The sequence below is a fragment of the Lates calcarifer genome, unplaced genomic scaffold (genome assembly GCF_001640805.2).
Source record: "Lates calcarifer isolate ASB-BC8 unplaced genomic scaffold, TLL_Latcal_v3 _unitig_1152_quiver_589, whole genome shotgun sequence".
Classification (NCBI taxonomy): Eukaryota; Metazoa; Chordata; class Actinopteri; family Centropomidae; genus Lates; species Lates calcarifer.
The window spans coordinates 166,086-191,654 of NW_026115321.1; the positions used below are offsets into that span (position 1 = coordinate 166,086).

At 40.7% G+C, this 25,569-nt stretch overlaps 2 protein-coding genes and 1 long non-coding RNA gene across 4 annotated transcripts; 2 read left to right on the plus strand and 1 right to left on the minus strand.

Moving 5' to 3' along the window:
- The first annotated feature begins 96 nt into the window (after nucleotides 1–96).
- On the plus strand, nucleotides 97–7,826 carry LOC108886844 (protein phosphatase methylesterase 1). Of its 2 annotated transcripts, none has more exons than XM_018681911.2 (14): nucleotides 97–722; nucleotides 1,566–1,755; nucleotides 1,851–1,908; nucleotides 2,035–2,086; nucleotides 2,288–2,442; nucleotides 2,552–2,642; nucleotides 3,042–3,107; nucleotides 3,259–3,403; nucleotides 3,981–4,098; nucleotides 4,198–4,242; nucleotides 4,848–4,912; nucleotides 5,439–5,506; nucleotides 5,704–5,734; nucleotides 6,254–7,826. In XM_018681911.2, exons 1-13 carry the CDS (start codon nucleotides 694–696, stop codon nucleotides 5,723–5,725), a joined length of 1,104 nt encoding a protein of 367 aa, XP_018537427.1. In that variant the 5' UTR covers nucleotides 97–693; the 3' UTR covers nucleotides 5,726–5,734; nucleotides 6,254–7,826. The 2 variants fall into 2 exon arrangements, with proteins under 2 accessions (XP_018537427.1, XP_018537429.1); XM_018681913.2 differs by having other exon boundaries at nucleotides 3,259–3,382.
- Nucleotides 7,827–8,435: 609 nt separating this feature from the next.
- Nucleotides 8,436–25,004, minus strand: LOC108886846 (RING finger protein 150-like). Its single transcript, XM_018681914.2, is given in 7 exon segments — nucleotides 8,436–14,253; nucleotides 14,494–14,764; nucleotides 15,577–15,673; nucleotides 16,750–16,904; nucleotides 17,686–17,936; nucleotides 24,020–24,095; nucleotides 24,097–25,004. Coding segments are annotated over 7 exon segments (1,350 nt in total). The 5' UTR covers nucleotides 24,478–25,004; the 3' UTR covers nucleotides 8,436–14,134.
- LOC108886847 (uncharacterized) lies at nucleotides 17,874–24,011 on the plus strand. Its single transcript, XR_001961508.2, has 3 exons — nucleotides 17,874–17,958; nucleotides 21,799–21,841; nucleotides 21,933–24,011. It is a non-coding gene; the product is annotated as an uncharacterized LOC108886847 (long non-coding RNA).
- Nucleotides 25,005–25,569: the final 565 nt, after the last annotated feature.

Here is a 25,569-nt window from a genome sequence, read left to right on the forward strand (position 1 = left end):
TTCTAATTGTTGCTTAAACTATTGATGGGCTTTGTTTTCTGGTCATGGGCTGTTAGCTTCTAGGTGAACACTGCTTCCATTATCTGTAACCGCTTAGACTTAGAGCTCAATAGAATTTAATGTGCCACCATCCTGTAATTAACACATGGCTGCAAAAGTTACATAGTGTTGGTTTAACCACCAGAAATTTCTCCAAAGTTCATGTCCCTAGTTGAGGCTGCTGGCAGATTAAAGTGACGTAAGACAGTGAGAGTTTTGATTCTCAACCCTTTCTCCCTTTCTATCCGCTTACTGTTCAACCCACTTTCACTGTCTTAACCAATAAGATGCTGCAACGGTGATGCTACCTGACAACAACAGATGACTAGGTATTGTCCTGTTGTGTGTGTGTGTGTGTGTGTGTGTGTGTTTGTGCTTGTACTTACACCAGCAGTCAGCCACCTCCCATGTTACTTGGCTGATGGACGTGGGACGTAGTGGACAGGAAGAGGAGCAGCTCTTTCTGCTGTGTATTACTTATTAAGGAAAACCTGCTTAATTATCTGACAAAGACATACACACACACACACACACACACACACACATATATATATATATATATACAAAACTCATTCACACACTGCTGACACACAAAAATACACCAGATTGAAGATAACCAGCTGCCGTTCGGACGTCTTCCTGCTGAGACGCAGCATGTGGGAGGAGAACTTTGATACAGAGCAGTAAGTCACCTCTCCAAAACAATGGACTTTTTGTTTTTAAATCTGACATTTAGGCAGATTAGTGGCAAAATAATCTCAAATTGGGTAGCAGGATTTCTCTTCTCTGAGCCGATTTATACCTTGGGAAAGGAAAACCTTGAAATAAAAGTTTGATGTTCAATTTCCAGTTGTTACACTAATTTTGTTTTTGTTTTTTCTGTAAAGCTGCTCACATATTTTTAAGTTGTCAGCAATGTTCATTTCATAGTTATAGCAGAATTAACTTTTTTTGGCTCTCAAAAGGAAATCTGATTCACATCGCAATTCCTAAAGTCAATTTATGCTTCTTGGTTCTAAGAAAGAGAAGGAAAACAGCTAAGACTTGAAATCATAACCAGTTTGATTGATTTTTCAGTTCAATCACTCATATAATCAACTAGCCAAGCAGCTTTCGGAGCCACCAGGTGCTACTCGACATTGAAACAATTGACAAACTTGGTTGCACTTGTCTTATAATAGTGGAAGTTAAAAGCATTGAAGCTAGTTAAGTAATGTTCAATATAAACAAGAAGAAGATGCTTAAATTGGTGCTATGCTAATAACTTGACCACTTCGAATTATATGTTAGCTATTTAACCTAACAGACACACCACATTCAGACTATTGTGACCATGGTAGCATTTAGGTAGTGACCTACTGACCTCCCAGTATAATGACTGCCAGAATAATGAATGATTAAATATATTAGTAACAATATATATATTTGGAAACCTGGCTCTCTAATGGGGTATATTCTTGATAAAAGGTTACAGCTTGTGTGGGTAGTATACAGTGTGTTTGTTTCTGTGTCTACATGTCGACCAGTGAGGTTGGCCGTAAGCTAGACTACTCGCCGGTGTCGTGGCGGGAGTATTTTGACCAGATGGAGGATGTGAGTGTGGGGTTGGCCGACAGCAGGGACGTTTTCAGGATCTATAAAGCAGGGACTGATGGACCTCTGCTGGTTCTGCTGCACGGAGGAGGACACTCAGCCCTGTCCTGGGCTGTCTTCACCGTGAGTATCTGTAGTTGACCGACTGACTGAATCACTAATTGATGGTGGCTACATCCTGAAAATCAGCAGCATGTATTGATGTTTCTATCTTGCAGACAGCCATCGCCAGCAGAGTGACCTGCCGGGTACTTGCCATGGACCTCAGGGGTCACGGTGAGGCAATATAAAGAAAAAATGGGTTTCATTAAATCTTCAGTAATCTTTGACCCTCAAGGTCAAATCTACAGTATGTAAAGTGATTTTTATTTACATTATTGTGAAAATTTGCTCTCTGTTAAGGTGCCACCCTGGTCCGCCAATCAGATGACTTCTCAACTCAAACTATGTCCAGGTACCAGCACATGACTCTCACAAACACAGAAACGATTCAGTTTCCATTAATCCTCTTGACTCAGATTAACAATATTATCCCAGTGTATGACTCCATTCCTCTCAAGCAAACACCCAAGACTCTTCTTGTAAACTGACACCACCACAAGTACAGCTACACTTTCTACTATTAACACTCTAATGACTTGCTCCGCCCCCACAGCGATGTAGCCAATGTGATTCGAGCCTGCTACGGTGAGACTCCTCCCCCCATCGTCCTGATTGGCCACGGCGTTGGTGGGGCGATTGCGGTGCATACAGCCAGCAACATGCTGCTACCAACCACTGTGGGTCTGGTGGCCATAGATGTCGTGGAAGGTAAGTGTGTGTACTTACATCCTACTTACATTTTTGTTGTTGATTTTTTTTAATCAGCTGAATTTTTTGTTTATAAATGTACTCAATTATTCTTATGTTCCTCTGGCAGGCAGCGCAATGGATGCACTCCACAGCATACAGAACTTCCTGAAGGGAAGACCCAAGTCCTTCAAGTCCATGGACCATGCTATAGAGTGGAGGTGAGAATTTAAGGCCCCATTTACACTTGTCATTGAGTCTGAATCTGATAAAATACAGAAAACACCAATATAATGTCAGAAAATTGTCTGGGGAAGGGGTTTCTGAAGCTATCCAACCAACCACCTTATATCCAGTAAACCTAGATCACCCCTGAGCCAAATTTTATTATTGTGTAGTTCTATTCAGAAACACACTGAAGTTTGTCCTCCATCGTTAATCACAGCTCAGTCATTGCTCCCACAGGTCAGCACAGCTTTGATCATAGTTAAATCTGAATTTGAAATACATGAGCATAGGTTTGTTGCAACAACAAAAGCTGAAGCCCAAAGTAATGTAAATATGGCTTTAAAATACATTACAATCGGTCTAACTGGCATGCCTCTTTGCTGACCTTTCAGTGTCAAGAGCGGACAAATCAGGAACCTGGAGTCTGCCAGAGTCTCGATGGTTGGTCAGATCAAAAGGTAAACTGTCCCTGATTGTATTGTAATACTGGAGTATTTGTACTCTCAGACAAATGTGAAATGGACGAGTGATAAACCATGATTGAGATACATTAAACTCATCCTGACTTGCCCTGATAATTTCTTTCTCTGCACACTTACTCTCTGTTAGATGTGAGGTGGAGGAGGCTGACACTCTGGAGCAGGCCAGCCCGGTGACCGACGTGGTTGTCGAGCGCAACGAAGAGTTCTACGATCAGAGCTACGTAAACGATAAAGAAAACGCTGCCTCAGAGGTGAGCCTCAGCGAAGGCCAGGTATGAAAACGTCTGCACAGAAACACTGATGGTAAAGTAATATTTCATTGACTTACATTTATTACCAAGTATCCTACTTAAACCTTTATGAACCACTGACATCTATGTGTTACGGTGTGCTGTACAGTTTAGTCTCTACATGTGCTAATGATGTTGTGATGCTTTCAAGGCTATTCCATTGACTTACATGCATTATGGAACCCAAACACAAATACCCATAAGTATGGGTTTTGAAAGGACACCATTGACTTGTATTCATTTGTATTAACACCGTCAGATTGGCTGATTGCTTTAAAACCCACCATTGACTTTCATTCATTCCCCCAGCTCTGATCTTCTAAATACACATACCTACACAAACAGAAGAACTTCCACTGACTTTAATTTATCAGCCAAACCACAACTCCTACACTTTAATTCCTCTTATAAGTTCTGAATCCATTGACTTACATTTATTTGCCTTGTCCCCACACAGGCAGTAGACAGTATAATCTGATTTGTTACATTTGTTGGATTTGTTGATTGTTACAAAGATTATTAATCGTCCACCCTGTCTGTTTATGTGTATACATGCCAGAGTGTGTACAAGTGGCGTATAGACCTGTCAAAGTCAGAAAAGTATTGGGACGGCTGGTTTAGAGGAACTTCTAACCTCTTCCTGGCCTGCAACCTGCCCAAACTCCTGTTATTGGCAGGTAGGTGTTTCAAGACCTGTACTTTTTTTTTTAACTTAAAAGGTATTACATGACGTATATCAATGTTTCACACTCACCTGTAACTGCTTCTCTTCCTAGGAATCGACCGGCTGGACAGAGATCTGACTATTGGCCAGATGCAAGGTAATGCTACCAGAAATGCTACCAAACTTTAGTTTGAGCACTTGTTCTTCTGGAGCCAAAGACTTGATGGAAATATGTCACCTCCAATATGCTAATCCTTTACAAAGATAAGGGAGAGCGAAGCAGACGTTAGCAGGGCTGATGGGAAATGTAGTCTTGGAGAAACAAAATGCCACATGTAGAGTATGCAGAGAAACACTGTGATATTGGGAATAGTTGACATTCTTCTCACACTGGGTTTCTTCACTGACTGTGAGGGAAAAGGTGAAGGACGTCTTCACTGCTGCACAGTCGTCGCTGGGGACACACACATACATTCACACTCAGATAAACACAGATACACACACCTTGAGGCGGCAGTTCCTCTCCAGAGACAGCTGGTTGTGTCAGTCAACAACCACGCTGGAAGTGACAGCCCAGGAGTGTGTGTCCATTTGTGTGTTTGACAAAATGGCATCAAAGATATATATATATATATATATATATTATATATATATATACATATGTGTGTGTGTGTGTGTGTGTGTGTGTGTGTGTGTGTGAGAGAGAGAGAGAGAGAGAGAGAGAAACTATGTGTGTACACCTGTCTTGCTCTTTGTCCCCAGGTAAATTCATGATGCAGGTGCTGCCCCCCTGTGGTCATGCAGTGCAAGAGGACAAACCAGACAAAGTAAGCGAGCATGTCAATCTATCCACATACAGAATGTTACTGTGATATGAGCTCTACATTACCACAATATAACATCTATCATTGTCTAGTAAAATCATGTATCTCCAACTTAGTTTTTTCTTATAGGGGCTGAAAAGTTTTAAAACACCACATGTTGATTTGCTGGCAACAAAAAATATATAAAATATCTTTAGCCTTATCCTTTAAACATGTTTTAGTGGTAAAATAAAATACCAATAGTTCTAATTTTGAAGTGTGTGGTATTTTATTGAGGAGAACCAAAGTTCAAATGGTCAGGTCATCCAAATCACAACCTTTACTTGTATGAGGCTGTGCAAATAAAGCAGTTTCTATTATACAAGCAATGATATTCACATCTGAGATTTCTAGTACCACCATGGAGATAAATAGAATTTTGCTTGTGCTGTTAAAAGCTAAATCCGTGTTGACTGATATTTCTAATTTTTTAATCCAGTTACACCAAAGCCATCAGTAAACTGCTCTGCACTGTCTTGTTTGTTTGCAGGTGGCTGAGGCTGTGGCCGCCTTCCTGTTGAGACACAAGTTTGCTGAAGCCAGAAGAGAAACCAGGAGGTAAAACATTCAGCTGACAGAAACACAGTGAACAAACATTAAACACCTGCCTCTGCCATCTAGGAGCCAGAATATCTTGGGGTTTTTTAACCTTGTATAGTAGTCCCTTCCCTTCCCTTACCTTCCCTTCCCAAACCTACCAAAACCAAATTCTCAACCCTTTTAACAAAACTCAGAAAAATCTTCTGTCTCTGCAGCTCTAACTCTTTCACACGATGAAGTCTGCAGGTAAGACTTTATTTAAACACCTACATCTGTTCTAGGCTTATATCGGCACACTGTTGTACTAGAATAGAGAATTACCTGACAGCAATCCTGATAATCTGAGTTTTTCAAGTAAAAAACATAAAAAATATACAGGTTTTAGTTTCTCAAATAAGAATATTTTTCTGATTTTCTTACTCCTCTATCATAGTATATACCAAGTATCTTTAAGTTCTGGACTTCTTAAGAAAAACATCTTGGACACTCTTGGAAATTGCCCTGAGGCACAACTACTTACATTTCATGGCGCAAACAATTCATCAATTAATTAATAACATATGTGGTAAATTAACTGATAATTTAGCCCATCTCTTCCAGACAGGTAGATTTAAATAAAAAACTTTTCAAAGCAGTTTTTTTTAATGATTTCTGCACCAAATGTAGGTTATTTGACCAAAATACAGTAGTAACTTCTGCAGACCTTCATGCTTGATGTGATTATATACTTCAGGCTTTCACACAAATGCTTTCATTATCTCTCAGGTTTTCTTTCAGACCAACAATATGGAGTTCCAAATTCAGAGATGACTGCTTCCACATTTTCCCTGAAGACCACTACAAACCTTTATTTCTTTCTTCCATCTTCAACCTTAATCAGTAGCTACAGAGGTCTCTAGTTTTAACCTTAAAAGCTTAACATGACTAATAGTGGTTACAAGCCATTTGTGACGGACTGCTGCCGTATAGTTTTTATTCTGCCCATTATTAACAGTCAAAACACAATTAGTTTGAAATAATAGGATGATGTTTGAACCACATTACATCAATACAATAACCTTTTAAAGATAAAATAATTCCATATATATGATATAGTTTGACCTTTAAACCCTTTTTTCAACTTCACTATTTCTGTAATTATTGCCATCTGCCTTTGTAAAACAAAACTGACCTGTTTTCTTCGAATTATGTTCCTAATGCTAAACTGAGGCAATGAAACCTTTACAACAGAAAAACACCAAATATTTATGGTTGTTTACTAGTGATACAGCACTGGCACAATGATTTTTCAGTTTTATTAATTTACTTAACAGCTATTTTCTACCTTTGTTTTAAGACTCTCTCGGAGCAGTGATTAACTGAAACTAGCTAGCAGGTACGCTAATAGTGACTGCTAGCTAGTAGGTAACTGGAGGCTAAATAAGTAATAACATAAGAGAAATAATATTCGAAGAGTTGAAATTTTATGGCATTAGACAAAATATTTACATGTGATATTGCGGAACTTGTTAGCCATCTTCCATCTCATTTTGGGTTTCCTTATGTTAGCAGTGAAAGCACACCTAGACCTTGGGTGCAAGGCACATATGTAGATGGATAAACAGAAGAACGTGTGACCTTTTACAAACGACTTTCAGGAGAATGAATGTAGAAAGACATCTTCATTGTGTGAACATTAAAACAGAGAGTGAAACATGCTAAGTTATAGCCATCAAAAATATGAACGTTCGCAGTGCATGGGCTGCCAGTTTGTTCACCACAATCAACAGCTAGATGTTTGTTACAAATAAATGTCTATAGAAAAACAAATTTCTATCTCTATTTGTCTGTGTAGAATTAGTGCCCATTCCGCAGGGTTTCTGCCAGCGTTTTACAAGCCCGGCAGGGAAACTGGGGCGGCGCAGTTGGAAACATAGATATAATGGTTAGAAAGCTCATCAGCTGCATCTGTTGGTTAAATGTGAACTTGACGCTTCCAACTATCACTAGCTAACGTTACCTTGCAAACTTAGCTAGCTAGTCAAAGAGTCAGTGACACAGATACTTCCTTTGTGACATCTAGGGATAATGTCAGTGAGTAAAGATAAAAGCTAAAAAACCTTAGACAAATGGTTTCAGGTGGCCAAATACTTGAGGTGATGGCGATAGGAAAGGGACTTCTAACATTTGCAGCTCCACTGAGTCAGCATTATTAGCCTTAGCCCAGGTGGCGAGCACCCTGTCCTCGATGATGCCAGTAGAGCAAGAACAACCTCAGGCCTAACAACTTTTCTGGCAGAAATCCTGGTGTCATTAGATGAATGTGTTTGTTGTTCAGTATAAAGTTCACTGTGATTTATCTCCCTGTCTTTGTGTCTTCAATTTATCATGACTGATATTTTCCTCCTGAAAGGGATGTGTTTTCCATTCTGTTTGGAAATAAAGAAAACATTGGTACTTTGCTTTAGTATCACCATTGTAACAAAGAAACACTTTGTAATTTTAGTCAAAAAATAACCAACGTGCATTTAATTTTATAGAAAACAAAAACAAGAAGAATATAAACATCTTGTATTTGATGGTGTTTTTGTAATTGTGGGTTCTTTTCTAGTAACTGTAATCCACAATTCTAACACAAGGCCTCAAACTTTTTCCTTTGGTAGAAACAGAAAAGTTACTTTAGTTTTATTCTATGACTCTTAAATTCTTCTTCCAGTTCTCCATTATTTACTGTAACTACCTCATGAATTACTAGATGCTTGAAACCTCTTTAAATTGTGGTTTTTCAACATGCACATTTTTGTTTTTACCGACAAACCAGAAAAATACATAGGCCTACACAACTCCACTAATTAAAAATTACAAATGTGCTGCTGGAGGATGAAGTAATTTTCATAATCGGGAAAAACAAACATTAAAAGTACCTCCCCGTTTATTTTCAAGATGACACACAAACACCAGGCTGGAATAAAAACAAAAAATTCCAATAAAATTTTATTTAAATTCTGTCCTGAATCAGAACACGTGCAACAACTTAAACACAGAAACAACATGGCATCACGCCGCCTTGTATTTACACGTGTATGTAGGTGTGTGTGTATTTTGTATTTGCGTGCACAGGACGATCGCACAAACAGACGTTCTGAAAACAATTAATATCGTAGAAACACACACGACACCACGTCACACCCTGCTGTCATGGTAGCCGAGGGGTTACCATGGCTACAAACACAGATCTGATCATCTCTCAACTCTCATTGTCTCTCTGGAAGGATCAGAAAGTTTTGTCTTTCATTCTGCTTTCCCTTTATTTTCGTTGATTCCTTCTTCTACAGATGTGATTAAATACTAAATGTATTTATATCCTCCTCTTGCTTCTTTCGTAGCCAGATGTCAGATACATAGGAGGTGAAAATTATCATTCTAATGGGGATTACAAGATTCATCTTCTTCAGGAAAGAGATCAGAAACTAAAACACGAAATTACAACATAAGGCGAAAATGTCAGTCGGTCTACAAATACATACAATTTGTAGTTCAATATTGACTAGCAGGGCTAAAGGTCTTGTTTTTCAAGATCCTTTTTCAATTCAACACCTTACAAAACAATGCCATACATTTTCAAATCAGAAATCTCAACACAAGACAAGTGAAAAGACTAGAAAACACTGGAAGAGAAGTATAGCAGAAAGAGTGATTATGATAGAAGAAAGGTAGAAAATAAAAATGACAGTAGAGAGCAACAGAAGGGATTAGAAGGGTAAAACAGAAAAGCAGACTCTAGAAAACAAAAGGTGAGTATACATGTTGGGGGGGAAACAAGAAAAGACTTTTCACGAACCTTCCAGAGAAACAGTATTAAAGTGCATCAACAAAAGAGGCTGAGCAACCAATCAAAACACAGCATCCAGGGAAAGCAACCAATTGGCCGGCAGAGAGGAGGGAAAAGGAAGAACCAATCAGACGTCATTACTGACAGTGACATGAGGGTCCCATTTTCAAAATATGTCGAGGTCAATCAGATGTACGAATTAACTTCAAAGTTTTATTCTAAGACAATTAAAGGCCACTGCATTCATATTAGAAAAAGATCGTATCATGTGTATCTCAACTTCCAAATCGCTTTAATATCTAATTATGAGATATGAGTATCACATAATTTCCTATGTATCACAGGTTTTCCTATGTATTTCAGTTAGCTAATGCCTATTAACTTGCTGTAACAGAAGAGCAAAAATTACGTAACTTGCTGAAATGTTTATTGTTGGCAAAGGTCTGTATTAATAACGTATTAAGAGTAGTAGCACTGGGTATCATTCTAAGTATTTTGATACTAGTGTTGATGCGATAGCAATAATACCAAAACATAAATGCCTTTTTTCTTCATCTAATACCTTATTTTGAATTTTATCAAATTACACGAAGGCGTACAGAAATAAAACTGCCTAATTTGGGCTAAATTTTGACTTCAGCAACTATTTGATAAAAGAATAACATAGTTTAAGTATGAATCTGACTGGACATTCAATGCACAGTGTTTGATTCTCTGTGCTATGGACACATTTCAGTTGGTAACAAAGCGGTAACTGAGGTTCAATACCCAACCGTAAGGGGGTCCAACATGCCACAGCAGCATCAGTCTTTACTAGTAAGACCAAAGGATTTAAAAGGTTGAGTTCAGTTCACTTTCACTACAGTGACGGCAGAACTGCAGTCACATAAAAAAAGTAAGAGAATAAAACAGTGCAAAAGTGAAAATAACATGATACTCAACTGAAGTCATTGAAAATAAAGCTTACAACACAAAATAAGTAACTTTAATTAAAACATTATTCACTGAAAATTGGCCAAGACAAGGCATACAGATTCATCATCGTCGTATATTACAGCAAATAAGCTCTCCGCTATTTTACCGTTGTTTAAATTAACTAGTGTTTGTTATATACTTGGTAACTGAGTGAACTCAGAGTTAACTGGTTCTCAGCCCTGAAAATAAATCGTGAGGAGAGGAAATATGAAACCCAGGAAGAAAAAGTAGGAAGAACCTTAAAAAATACTAAAAGTCTTTCTGGTTTCTGATGATCTGAGAGAAAATGAACTCACTGGTAGGACTGGAAACACCAATACCAGTACTGCTTTGTACTGCGAATTTGATACCAATTCTCATTTACCCAAAACTTTTTTTACCCAAGTTTTTATCACTAATACCAGTTAGATTCTCTGTTCAATATTTATATATACAGTTTAAATGGTAAAAGCAACACAGCACTGGTTCTCCAGCTTACGATCAGGCTCAATTCTCTCAGTTTTCATCAGGCTACATCGACAGTCAGATCCCAAATGTTTACGGACAAACTTACAAGTTTTTATGTTCATATCACCAAGGTCCTTTGTGGACTTTATGTATGTACAATTACACAAATAATCAACAGTTAAATCTGCCTGACCAGTACTCAATCACATTGAGAATCATCAGGCCATGGATGATGAAGGGACGGTAGGGGAATCAGTCTTTGCTGCTGGGTGTTTTCATTAAAAAAATAAACGTCTCCTCTGGTATCAAAATAGATGACAATCTTTATCTCTCTCAGTTTCAGGAAGCTCACAGCGCTGGCGACACCATGACACAGCCGAAGCCCTACGCAGTCTGCACTCCGGATTGGCAATGCCACGCGGTGTAGTGAACTTGTGGAATATACATTTTATATGTACATGTTTGGCTTTGAGCTGATGCACATGTCCAGAGTGAACTGTACTCTCCTAAGCAGGGAGAGATTCTTTGCTAAACTTTTGTCTGTCTTCAGCTTTGAATGTATTTCTATGACTCTGAAACTTGGGGAACTTCTTTCACAGCTTGTTTTGGTGACGTCTATGTAACATCTGGAAATTTTAATGGCAGCTAACACCTACTGTGGCATCCAGACTGCAGGTTTGAAAGATGCCTCTTAGGTTTTCTTGAGTTCAGAGAAAGGATCCCTGACTGGCAAGTAAAAGATCCAATCCTTGATTGTCAGGGTTAAAAGTAAATGTTTTTAAAAATGGCAATGGACACGTGTGGTCAGGCAGATGCACAGATGGATGGACAGGGAGACAACAAAACAAGGAAACACTATAGACAAGGTTCCTACGTGGCATTTTAACAGAGGCCTACCGAATGTTACAACTCAGGAGAGACGGCCACGATGGAAGACTTGATGAGGAAAGTCTTTCCATTCTAAGCTGTGCAGACACTGTACAGATTTAGCCAGATTTTAAACTTTAAGCTGGTCGGCCCCAGCCGACTTAGAATCGAACCAATGTCAGATCGATTGTCATTTGACCGACAGCGTGAAGGGTGATACAACACCTTAATGATCAATGATCTGACTCTCAGGCGGCCAGTTAGATTTCTGGTAGGTCAGAAATTTTGGTCAGCTATTTCACTTTCCCACATTGCTCCTCCTACAAGATCCATTATAAACTGTGGATAACTTGACTTTATTTGAGCAGTTCTGCACATGTGAAGACTGTAGTCTTCACTGAGACACTGTAGTCTACCAGTCATCTGAGGCTCCATACTTGACCTTTTTCCTTCTTTTTCATTCATAGCAGAACTGCAAAAAGTAGCACTGCATTTCTCTTTTTGGCAACATCGCTAAGGACGTGGATGAAACCACATCTTGTACTCAAACATTCAAACATGTCATTACAGTTTGAATAGTTCATTCATTTTCTTTCATCTTAAGATAGAATTTCAAAAAAACAGGAACAGCCCTGGATTATCCAGGGTTAGCCAGTTGACTGATCCATCCATTGTGAGCATAAACTTCTCTGGCTGTGGTGAATGTCTAATTAATATGTGTAGTATGAGTTAACACAACTTACATATAGTGTCTGCCCAGCATTATAGATGTTTTTTAATCACATAAATAGACAAATTATTTAAAGAGGAGAATAGGTGGTGGTGTAGCTGAAAGCTCTCCTCCATCATGGTGGCATTCCTTTCGTAACCATTTCCCCTGAATAGTTTGTACGATCTGATTTGTTGCTAATTGTCAAACCTTTCATCTATTTCCATCTGCTGCTTTGCGGTCAGAAAATCAGCATTATTTGTTAGAGAAATTATATGCGTTATCAACCTTCCTCATATCTCATAATTTTGTGTACAAACTTAAAACTGTCAAGAGCATTTATCAGTGTCATCTGTTTTTCAGATGTACATAGGAACCCTGTTTGGAGCCACAGCTGACGAAAGAAAGCACCCAATCTGAATACTGTCAGAGTACTGTAAAGATAAAGGAGCCAAGAAATATATAGACAAGCAAAAAGAGAAACAAAAAGCAAAATACTGTGTAGTTGCTGTTCAATACTGCAGTCACACTGTAGCTCTAATACTGCCTGTATGAGTCCACTGTTTAAGCAAAACAAAAAAGAAAAAAGCTGAATTCGCTGCTCGGAGTAGCTGGTGTGTCCTTTCAAAATAAAAGTATTCCTTCCAAAATGAGTCAGTCGCCACAGATATCACACACATCAAGAAACAGAGCCTGGCATGTTAGCAGACAAATCAAAAAGGAGCTAAATTGAACAAATTAACTTTTCCAAGAATTCAAACCAGGACAAGAAGTGAACAGCCCTGATGCGGTGTAGTTGTCCGTCACAGTTTGTTTAATTGTTGTGCCTCTCTACCTGGAAAACCAGGTAACAAAATAATCCGCAAAGATCCCGAAACTTGAGCACTCCTTACTGAAGTAGAACAGGTAGAAATACGCAGGTAAATTTATAGATTCCTGGCCTGGATCACTCACAGATGCTTTAAAAACACACAACTTGGAGTTCTCCTGCCTTCACCAAGGTTCTCTGGAATTTGCTGATGAAGAAGAGTATCAACCTTTCCTCTTCCTTTTCCGGCAGTCAACTTTCAAAGGTTCTACCCTGTTCACACATGTACTGGGGCGAATCTGATCATCCTCGTGTTTTGTGAATACAAATGTGTCTATTGGGATTTGTTTAGCTCGTCATCCTGTCTGCCCTTTGAAAGTCCTTCAAGTCAGGAGACAAATGTCGCAACAAGTTCCACAATACTGGAACTGAAGGACTGTGAAAGCTTGTCAGGATTAATCACAGATGGGTAGGACCTGGAGCTGGATAGTCTATTTCGAACGACATGGACTGAGGCAAATGTGGGTTGATTAAGACATTTGCACAGAGAGACAACTGATAGGTAGACCGAGTTATATCCCAATTTAACCTTGGAAAAACATCCGCTGAGACTAAGACCAGTTTCTTTGAGTGCAGATCGCATAGGTCTGTTTTAAACACACACACATTTACTCAGCGTGGTTCCATTATATTAAAACCTATCCCAAGTCTAGACCTCAGTTCTAGTTAGGCTTGAGTCCAGCCTAGGGTCCAGACAAGTTGGTTTGGTTTACCAAAGTTTTGTCCATAGATAAAAAAAAAAACCCCAGTCTGGCCTTAGCTTCCACTTGGAACCAGTCCAAACCAGAATCCAGGTCCTGGGCCTAGCTCAGGTCATAATTATTCTAGTGCAGTCAGGTTTGGTTCAGATCTGGTTTCAAACAGGTCACTCTCTCTGGACCTTTAGGTCCACTAAAGTCTTTTTAAAAATCTGAACCTGATCCAAGTCTGTTTTGGCCTGGGTTCTGGTTTGGTTCTGTTGTGCTCCTCTCAGGATTTGTCTCCCAGCTGAGACTGCTCCATAGACCCCTCTTCATCTGATAGACCTGTTTCCACAGCAATGACCAATGATGCCACTGAGGCACTGCTTGCCATTGGCTGAAGCTCACCTGTGAGAGAAGGAGGGAAGGAGTCAGACTGAAGACAACGACAGAATCCAAATATAAAACCTGAGTAAACCTGTGGAAAGATTCACTGTTACTTCTGAGAAGCAAATCCTACCTTGTTTGGGTCTGTTGAAATATGAGATCTGTTTAAATATGTTATGTAGCAGAGACACCACCAGGTGTCAGTATAACACCACTGATCTTCTTAGTGAATAACAAGAGCCCAGCACTATGAACAGTTACCTGTGTGTGTGTCTGTGGTTGCTGTCACAGGGCTGTCTCTGAGGGTGTCAGGGTCCTGGTAGTCCTGTGGGAGTCCGACCCGCCGTACGCCAGGGTCCAATACCACCGAGGAGCCGCCCTCACTCAGCGTGCCGTCACTGGATGCTCCAGACACCACGGCCTCCAGGGCCAGAGCCCCAACTCCACCGACTCCACCAACACCAACCCCACCCACGCCACCCAGGGCCAGGTCATAGTCCAAGGGCAGGTCGTCCAGGCAATCTGCATTCAGCTGGAGTGGAGAAGATGAAAAACGGTGGTCTGGGCTGAGTATCAGAAATATTTCTATGCTTAAAGTCAGGTTTTGGCACCAATATTAAATGTTCTCTACTACTACTAACACCAAACAGCCATTTAATTTAACTTAACCAGTTTTCTTTGCCCTTCACTGATCACCTGTAAATTTTGAAAGTGATTTTACTCGAAGTTAAAATCAGGTTTTCATTGCTGAACATCTAACTATTAGTAAATAAATTTGTCTCTTGCTGCCGACAGTCTGCTGCGACACACATACCAAAATAAGAAAGGTCAGGAAGCATCTTCTTCTCACTTAATAGTTGAAACAAGGTCAGGGATACGACAGAAACTGGGCTGAAACAGCAAGTACATCTGCAGTTTTCAAGGCTGCATATCCAGCCCCACAAGTTAAAAAAAAACTTTTAAAATACACCTTCCCATCCATTTTGGCCTTGGTAGCACCACTTCAGGCCTATTTTGGTCTGTACCAGACTCAGTCTTAAAGCAACCATGACAAATTATACATTGTTTGAAAGATCTAAGTCTCAGGATTCTATCTGTGCAAAACATTTTAGGATCGTCACATCACTGCAGCAGCTGTCAACACTCAATTAAGATTTGTGGCCATTAAGGGTTTTCCACACAAAGGTCATCACAAAGCCATGCAGTATCAGGAAAACCTGAAGACCAGGATTATGACTGTGACCGAAAAGGTTGAACTATAACCTTTTTATTTTGGGTACATTATTTTCAAGCTTAAAAGCCCCCTGTCTTCATCCCTTTTCCCATGATTCTTTTCAGACTCACAGCGATGCCCAGGGCTTTCAGGATGTTCATCTTGCACATTGGACATGTGCGATGATCCAGCAGCCATGGATCCACACAGCTCTTATGGAACAAATGTCTGCAAAGAAGACAAACACAGTGGAATCAGTTATTCTGCTTTCACACAAGAGACATTAGAAAAAGGCTGGAGGAGAATCAAGTTCACAGCTGCTTTCATTTTGCGCAGTTACACAAGGCAAGAAAGAATCTGGATAAACATGCTTTTTATTTTTGTATTTTTCTTCCCTTATGTCATGAAATTCATTTCATAATCTCTTACAAAGCATAATAAGGCTGTCTTGGGGTCAAAGGAAAACAAATTGTGGTCACCACCTCTAATTTCCCTCTATTTTTCTCTCATCACAAGAAAACAAGTGTGTCCTCAGTTCAACTCCACATAACAGCAAACCAGCTTCCATTTAAGTCATTTTGGTAAACACAAGACAACAAAAGCAAAAACAGGGCAATGCCAAAGATCCTCTCAAGAATTTGGAATTGAAATTAAAGTAAAATTTAAGTATCCGGGTCCAAGTTTAATGTAAGACATGTAGTGGTCAAAGTATGACTGTACAATGGAAAACCAGAGGGAATATTTCAAGGCTACATCCACACTAATATGTCTCCATTTTAAAATGCATCACTGTCTCTACGTTTACGCCTGGAATTCGCATTACTCTTGAGTTTTCGAACCCAGAGACTTTTGGAAACGTTTTAGTTTGAGAACTCCTGGGTTGTGTTTTAGTGTGGACAGGCAAAAATGGAGACTTCTGAAGACGATGACACCTATGTTCGCTTCCTGATTGGGTCTTATCTGTCATGACGCATCCTTCCCTGATTCATCACCCTCACATCACGTGACCCTTTTCTCCTCCTCTACATCTCTCCCTGTCTATTACAGACCCTGTAATTTCACAGAGTTTAAATTCCCATCTGGAACATTGAGTTAAATTAACAGGGACTGCAGGGAATTATTTTATCTCCCAGCTCGTCCCGTAATGTTAATCCTGTCCGAATGAGGCTTCAGACTAATTTAGTTTTTAATTGTAATAAACAAAAAGAAATGTCCGCCCTCCCCACTGGAGCACTTCTTTGTTTTATCCTTTGTTATTTCCTGGGTTGAAGGCTTTTGAGTCTGTTCCTGATGAATGTGTTTACCTGCAGGGCAGTATGCGGACCACGTCATTGGCCTTGTAGCCCTCGATGCAGACGGCACAGTTGTCGAAGTCGGCCTCCGTCTCCTGGTCACCCTTCCTGATGGTGCGAACCTGCAGCTTACTGATGGCCTTCTTCGCCGCATCACCGAGACGACGCTGGAGAAAGAGGTGGAGATGAAAGACAAATTAAATCCCAGGTGAGACGTGAGCGGTGGCAGATGTCTCGAAAAACATAAATCCCCCGTGTTCCATGACGTTCCTGAGATCAGAGATGTTTCTGTCTCAGCCCTCACACAGTCTCACCTCTTTATGAGATGCAGCGAACAGCGACCGTGCTGTCACTTCAGATAAATGTGTTGACCCGATCTCAATAGACACACAAAACAAAAGCAGCTTCCGCTGGGAGCTTTTTTTCTGCTTTTCATGAATCTGAATGAGCAACTGAGGCACAATTACAAAAAGAAACTTTTCCCCCAGACATGAATCTGCTGTCATTAATTACACCCCCTCATGTCAGCGGAAGCAACATAAATAAATCTATTAATATTTCTACCTCAGTTGTAACAATAATTCACAGTAATGTTATTACTCATACAATTTCACTGTTAATCTCTGAAATTTCTCACTAACTCACTCTAATTTTCCATTTAGATTTTTCCCTTCAGTTGTCAAATTGTCCTCAAGTATTATGATCTAGCTGTAATTTTGGATTTAAGGATTTTATTGTTTAGTTTTTTATGTTGTACATCTTATGTTTATCTTTTAACATCTCAGTAAAATATTGGAAATGAGTGATTCCACTTTAACATGTTTTTCCAATACAATGTGTTGCCAGTTTATTAGGAACACCTTGCTGAAATTAATACAGTTCTTCAATAAGTTATTCGTTTTTTTGTCCACCCTGTTTATATCAGTGAGGCTAGTCTGTCTGTCAAACCTGGTTTCGGTCTCGAGCGTTGGCGTATCTGAACCTCTGGATGTAGTAGAAGACGAGCCAGGCGAGGGAGATGATCATCAGCACGATGAAGGAGATGGAGACGAACACCACCGACGTCCTGCTGACGTACTTCTGCAGGTTCCTCGTGCCGATGGTGATCGTCATGGTGACAGTCACGTTGCGCTCCAGAAGTGACGTGACTTCGCGACCTTTCGGCTCAGGGATCATGATGGCGACCACCTCACCTGTACCTGAAGAGAATCGTCCAACACGGTAAATTAATCTGACTGAATCTTTGGTAGCTGTTGTTAGTGGAGATCTTACATTCTCTTAATAATTCATCACGTATTAGGAGACAGGATGGTTCGGTGCTAGCTGGTTAGCAAGCTAACTCCGGTTTTAACGAAGTGATAGAAATAGATACAAAACACTGGCTTTGCTTTCCACACTGAGACACTTGTGACTAAGAATTAAGTCTGATGCGAACTCGACACGTTATTTCGAGTCTTGTATGTTCTGTCTCCTTATCTTCTAAGTGTTACAGTGTTGTTAACAACTAATGTTATGATTACATTTATAACATTATAAATTTTGACATTTTCTAGACAAATGACAGAAAAAGGGATTAACTCAAAATACTTGGCTGCAGACCTGGCTCAATGTCTGGTGTAAACGGGTCAAGCATCCACATCAACTAACCATTTCTGAAATATGTGGTTTGTTCCTGGAAGGGTGACATGATTACTGAAAATCAGGAGCTAATGAAAGTGATGAATGAAGAGTTTGGAGGAGGAAGATAAAAAGCAGAAGTTACAGGAAAAAGAAGAAGTAGAAGATTTTGTCTTTCTGTTTGAAAAACAGACTTTTCTCCTGGACAGTTAGAAAAACACAGGTTAAAGGGTCAAACGTCTGCAACTGGTAAACGATTCAGTGTCTTGCTCGAGGACACTTCATCAGAGGCGTGTGTGCTCTGACCTTCAACAGCTGTTTATTCAGAGGGTTAGTCTCAAACACAAACCCCTTCAGCCCTGCACATCTGAGCATTCAGGATGTTTTGATTCAAATTTGGCAATTTGGGAATTTGAGGTTATCCTTGTGACTGAGGCCTGACTCAGTTCAAACACATCCTCACATAAACCCCAAAGGTAGAGAAAAATATCCCAGAGGAAGGTTCATTTCCACAGCGAGACACAACCCCAGTTAGAAAAGTAAACATTTAATTCCCACATTAAATATTTAACACAAAAAGCAACCTTCTGAGCGTCCAATTTAAGCTACCACGTAGACCTGAAAACATTGCTGTAAAGTCGTTCATCAGTTACAAATGGATCCCAGAGCGGCCGGGGAATGTGTCAGCATGTCCACGCAAGTTTACAACAACAAATTAGTCACACGTGCAGAAAGATGCTTTCAGCGACAGGCTGGTGATTAACAGGAAAACTCAGAGGAGGAAAACCTGACAGTTTGTACAAGAACTTTTTGTCACAGTAACTGTTGAAACAGAGAGTGAAGTGGGACGGATCATGAGCTGGAGCTTCTCCTTGTTATCAGCTGAATCAGGCTCATAGCCAGCTGTTGACCCAGCCTCAAAACTGAGCAGATCCTAGTCTGAACAAGCCCGATCCATGGAGGCCCCACCCTGCAACCCACAGGACCGAAAGGATCCACTGCCAATGAACTAGTCCCAGGCACCACAGGACACCCTCAGAGGTCTCATGTACATGCCCTGTTTTGGCAATACAAGGGAGACCTACACAATATTAGCAGGGTTTTCTATTAGCCCAGCTGTTGACCGGACATTAAAGCATTTTTCAGCAGGCTACTTTCTCACTGTCATTTTAATAAGGTTTTAACTATAATCTTGCCCGTATGAACGGTTTGCTGAACTATGAATGTTGAAGGAATCTGAACCCACAAATGAACACATTGAGTTGTTTAACAGTGAAATCAAGCTGCCTACTTCTGTCACCCAGCTGGAAGTTGTGTGCACTTGTGGAAAACCCTGATTAGGCAGGTCCCACAGATGCTAGATCAGACTGGGTCTAGTGAGTTTGGAGGCCAAGTCAACACCTTGGGCTCTTTGTCGTGTTCCCTTGAGACATTTCTGAGCAGGCTTGGTGGCATAGTGGGTTGATCCCCCTGCCACTGAAGAGTGCTGATGCCATGGTGGGGTGTGCTTCGGTCTACCACAATGTTTAGGTGGGTGGTAGCACCAGATGAATGCCAGGACCTAAGGTTTCCCTGCAGAACATTGTATTGTAGCGAGACGATTGACATCCGTCAGAGGGGGTGTCGCTTATACAGTTAATTGCGTTCGAAACATGTTAAATTAGTGCACAGACAAACCTCCAATAGCTTCAACACCAACATGATAGCCACAGTGAGCACAGAAAACCAGGCCGCCACAGATGGCAAAGAGGCGCGTTTGTTTTATAGCCTGTAAGCCTTTGTGCGGTCAGCAAACACGTCTATCTCAATAAAAAATACATTTCGTCCTGCATCGTTTCTTTTTTTTTCCAACAGCAATGAATCCATTAATTAGAACCACGATAATGAGAATAAGACCAGGTTGAAAAATGGTGGAATTTCCCTTTACAGACAGTTTGGCTAGTGATTCACACACACACTTCAGAAGTTGTATGTTTACGTCTTTAATCTAGTTTTCTGTGCAAACGTTTTCATTGTTGGAATGAAAAATAAACCTCAAACAGGATGTGCTGATGTAAACAGACGTAACTTTTAGATATTTTTGCTCAGAAGTTGTTAAACTTGTTGTGCATGTGTGTGCTTTTTTGTGTGTGTTTAGTTTGGCAGGACACGAGTTGGATAGATTCCCCCGCGGCCGGCACTGAACTCCCTCCAACCCTCCTAACGACACACACACACCAACAAAATCGATTAGTCTCTGCCTAAAAATAATCCCATGGGATCAATGTGTCTCTCCAATAAACACACACACTTGTCCTTCTATAGCTGTGAGGACCCCCAATTAAATTATACAGCACACTCCCAAGCCTTTAACCAAAACCAAACCCTTTGAAGAAAGAACCGAACAAAAATCTTCTATATTTCTTCCTCAGACTGAGTATGAACGTCAACACTGTGGCAGCAGATACTGAACTAACTTGTTGTTATCAGCAGCTCTGAACTAATCTGAGGGATGAAAAGTGGAATAATAAAGCCAGCTGATTCCACACACTCTTTCACAGCTGAAAAAGCCAGACTGGAACCCAGTTTGACATCAGAGACCAGAGCTGGGAATACATCCTTTAAAAAATGGGTTTACATCTATCTTTTGTCAATAATAACAGTAAAATTGTGAAAATTTTAATTCAGTTCAGTCTCATATATGACAAAGACGAGCATCAAATCCTCTGCGAGACAAACAACTGGAAAAGTTGCTGAAATAATAAACTGATTATCAGAGGCTGATCTTGTGTTCTGTTGATCATTAATCAACGGATCAATTAAGTATTTAAGCCACTAGCACTTAAGACTGGGAGTGTTACAATTCTCCAAGTCCACATTTCAGTTTAGACCTCAGGGGGCTTGTGTTTGATCACTCAAAATTGATTGGACCAAACCAGTCACATGACACATGAAGTTGGAAGACGATTGTTGCAGGGATGATGTATTTTTGTAGTCCAGCCCGGAAGTTAGCATCAACCCGATTCCATGGACAAAAAGCTAATGACATTTTTTCATTAGATAATCTTCACAGATGAACACCACTGTTCTGATGTTTAAAGCCTAAATCCAATCTCCAGAACTAAAAAGCTAATGTTAACCAACTACACCACGGTCACATGACGTCAACGTCTCCACCACTAAGCTTCCAACTGGTCATTTCATTTAGCTCTGAGCTCTTCTACAAAAGCCTTTCTTCTTAGAAAGTTAGTGAGAGTTTGAAAGAGCGTGAGTAGAAACACAACGAGGCTGTAAAGGTGGACTGGTGAGTAGATGGGTTTTCATGTTAACGTCCCCGACAACCTCTGTAGTCTCATTTAGACACTCGTTAGCAACAGCCTTTTTTAAGACACGTAAAAGATTGATACCTTAACAACACAGTTGTTAATAATTAACAAGAACTTGTGCTGTTTTTATTCACTCCAGAAGGACGAGTGTTGGTCTGGTGCAACAACAAGCTCATCTTCAGGTAAAGTTAAGAGCAATCATACATTTATTTAATTTATTTAACCGGCAATAAAGTAGAATTAATATTAATGTCACTGTTTTTACCTCTACAGCTGCAGCACAGGTCCCCTACTACTGAAGACGAGGTTAATGAACATCACGTCTGCTCTGGTAATTGGTCACTAAACCATCATTTAAAATTACAGACTGTGGTATTAAGAAACTGGATTCATCAAGTTACATCTTTTGTTACATAAAATAGTTGACATTAGTTCCCTATGATACAAACTCAATAAATGATTCGAAAGGATTCAGTAAGTGGACTTACAACTGGGGCTGTATGATATGACAATTAATCAGATGACAAATAAAAACGTCTATCATTTTGTATCACACTCATGGACACAGGCAAGACCTGCATCCGTACAAGATAACAAGGGGTTAAATACTGTTAAATTCCTGTTGTAACCAGCGATTAATAAGAATCAGAATCATTACAAAAAGAACCTTAATCTGGATCTGATTTAATTCAATCTAAACAGAACTCAACCCTAGGACTGAAACTGAGATAGTGGACTTTGAAGGGGGGCCAAAGTCCTGGATGACACTTTGGCTTTTGAACCCAAACACAGATGCTATTTCTGGGGGGGGACTACAGAAGATCGATTCCCACAGAGTTCACTGGGGACGAGGGAAAGCCGCCAGATCGACTTTGTCTTTATAATAATGATATAAACTCCAGCTCCCTTCAGACAAAATTACCCCGACCCTGATCATGAGAAAGTTGATTTTAAGTAAACACACGCTGTTGCTTGTGTTTCCCTGGCATTACTGACTCCCCCAAAAACCCGGTGGGGTCTGGGGACCTCCGGGGATCCCTGAAGAGGTTTCCAGATGCCGGAGAAACAGCTGCGAGTCTGTTACTTGGCTCAGCGGCTCTGACAGAGTGAATAAAAACAGTTTAGACAAGAGAACCTCACTTCTCCTTGTGCTACTACTGCAGCCTGTTACGTAACTCAACACTTAATCATAACTGCTAACAAGCGTCACATGGAGTTTCTCTGGATGTGATTGAATCAGTTGATGTGGACTCAGCAGGTCTGGGAATCCCTGCTTCCACGTGGCTGATTAAGAGCAATAATTCATCAATGAAAAAAAAAGGACAAAGCAGGACACAGTAGAAACCACATCCAACAGACTTGCAGACCTTCAGTCAGCAACTTTTGTCTGTTGGCTCCAGGAACCAGTCTGGGATACCCAGTTCAGACAAACTGGAATCCAGTTCAGACCATTCAACAGCCAACAATTATTTTCATCACTGATTCATCTGCAGATTATTTTCTTAATTAACTGTCTGGACTATAAAAAGGTTGGAAGATAGTGTAAAATGCCAGAGTCCTGGGCTCTCATAAACTCAGGTGGACATTTTTTTGTTAATAAGTAACTGAAATTGAAGATACTTGTTCTACGTGTCTAAATATGAGGACTGGTCTGATTATTTAGTCTATAACCAGTTTATATGCCTAATGTTGTCCACAAACTGTTTACAACTCAAGAATATTCAGTTTACACTCATGTACGACAAAGAAGAGCATCAAATCCTCACAGTTAAAGGATAGCTAAGGTACTTTTAACCTTACTTTCCAACGTTTCTGGGTGTAAATGACTGATAGGAGCAAAAACATTCACTTCTGTAAAGGATCTGAAAACGTCTTCCACCTCTAAAAGCAGAAAAAACAGATGGAGGCAGTGGTATTCTAGCAGCTCCTGTGCTCTGCTTGGATAAATTCTTGTTTTTGTCAATAGAGTCTGGTAGGTAGTAGGCTCTTTAATAAACAGGTGTACCTGTGTAGGATTCCCATCCATAATGTTGTCCAACACTTATAATAACAATCTGAACCTGTCAGGAAGCTGGTTTGATTGATTGATCTTCTGTGGATCGATTATTTCGGCTGTATATTAGTGGATAGTTGTAAGTTGTTCTAAAGGACGTTAGAGTGAAAACAGTTCAACGTGTTCAGGAAAATGTGTTTATTCATTGTTCGTACTTTAATAACTGATCATTCATGACTGTGTCCACGTAGTGTTCGTGTTTAATAACAATATATGGTTAGTTATGTAATAACACAGCCCGCTAATTCTCGGAGAAAACCATCTGTAACCGCGCATTAAATCAGTTATAACGGGGGTATTAGCGTACCTTGATGGGGCATCGTGATGGTGTCGTTAGCATTAGCGGACCCCACGTTAAAGATGACCACCGCCGAGGCGTTGTGGAGCCGCAGCGTGGCGGATCTTGTCCCTGCAGGTGCAGTTGCCCCGGGCTATCAGCGCTATCCAGGCCCCGGCCTGTGCGGGCACCGCGAACCGGGTGTTGGGGTCGCAGGCCTGGCGGTCGTGCGGGGCTGCGGGCAGGACCAACACCCCCTTCGCGTCCCGCTTCGGCGAGTGCTCCCCATAGCGACCGCACTCCGTCTTCTCGGTGCGGAGCTCCGAGGTGGCCGGGTCCACGTAGGTGATGTTGACGAAGGCGGTGTACCACTCCTCCCGCTCGGCCACGGTGAAGTCCAGGCACAGCAGGTGGACGAAGCAGAAGGAGAGCAGCCACGTAGAGAGGGCCAGGCTGCGGCAGGCCGCCACCAGCGAGCCCGGGGCCATGGCGATCCTCCCCGGCGAGAGCGAACCGTCCGTCGGTCGATCGGTCGGAGGAGCCCGATAGCGTCGACACCGGAGACGCCTACTCCACCATGCTACACCACCGACCAGGAGGTCGGTTTAATCCGGATTTCTTTATAATCTCAACCCCCTTTCTCCGCTTCCCCCTCGTTATATTTTTATGTGGTCTTCGTGTTTTCAGCCGCTCCCCTCCTCGCTCGGGACACCTCGCAGCAGACGGCCGTTAGCCGCCTCCATTTCCAGAACAAAACAAAAACACCCACGGGAGAAGCCCGAGCACGGACACGGCTCCGGGCGACACGAACCGCCGGGACGACGCGACTAAACCGGGCCGAAGTGAAACACCAGGCGTTGATATTTCCTTCACTCCAGGGTGAACGGTTAATAATATGTAGAACATTAACGGCTAACTAGACACTGCAGGCCCGTTAAGCTGCATTGTTTTGACTGGGCCCGTGCGTCAAATCTGACGCTAACGGAAAATAATACATCCGGTAGACACTTCAAAATAAAAGACACTATTTCTAACGAATAAACTTAAAATATTCATATTTCAGTGATTTTTCAAGCGTAAATTCCAAACATTTGCTTCTCTGCTGTAAGAATGCGGTGCTTTTGTTAATTATATACAATGATAAACTGAATATCTTCATATCCTGATGTGGAAAGTTTATGAAATATGTGTTGGTAAATATCAAATGGCCCTAAGTCTATACAGCTACAGCTAAACTGCTAAAATTGACTCAGTTTCTTTCAACTACAACCAATAAATAGTTCATCTGTGAACCTGCAACATTTTTCCAGTTAATCAATGAAGACAAAATTTATTGGCAGCCATTTTGTTTACTGTACAGTCATTTGCCAGCGAAAACGTTAAATATTTACACTTTAACGTCTTAAATACGAGGATTTCACTTCTACGAAAGCCGAACATTCTGTCTTTTAAATATAATAAGTAATTTTAGTACATTTTCACTATCTCTATTATTACAACAAATTATCGACAGATTATCTGCTAAATAAAGTATGTTGTTAGTTGCAATCCAACGAAATTATTAACTTGATGCTGTGTTA

Bases quoted from the DNA above. Each gene is read 5' to 3' on its own strand.
- LOC108886844 (XM_018681911.2), top strand. From the start codon at position 694: ATGTGGGAGGAGAACTTTGATACAGAGCA. The intron at 1,909-2,034 runs GTGAGGCAATAT...CTCTCTGTTAAG, and splicing joins CATGGACCTCAGGGGTCACG to GTGCCACCCTGGTCCGCCAA. The intron at 3,108-3,258 runs GTAAACTGTCCC...ACTCTCTGTTAG, and splicing joins ATGGTTGGTCAGATCAAAAG to ATGTGAGGTGGAGGAGGCTG.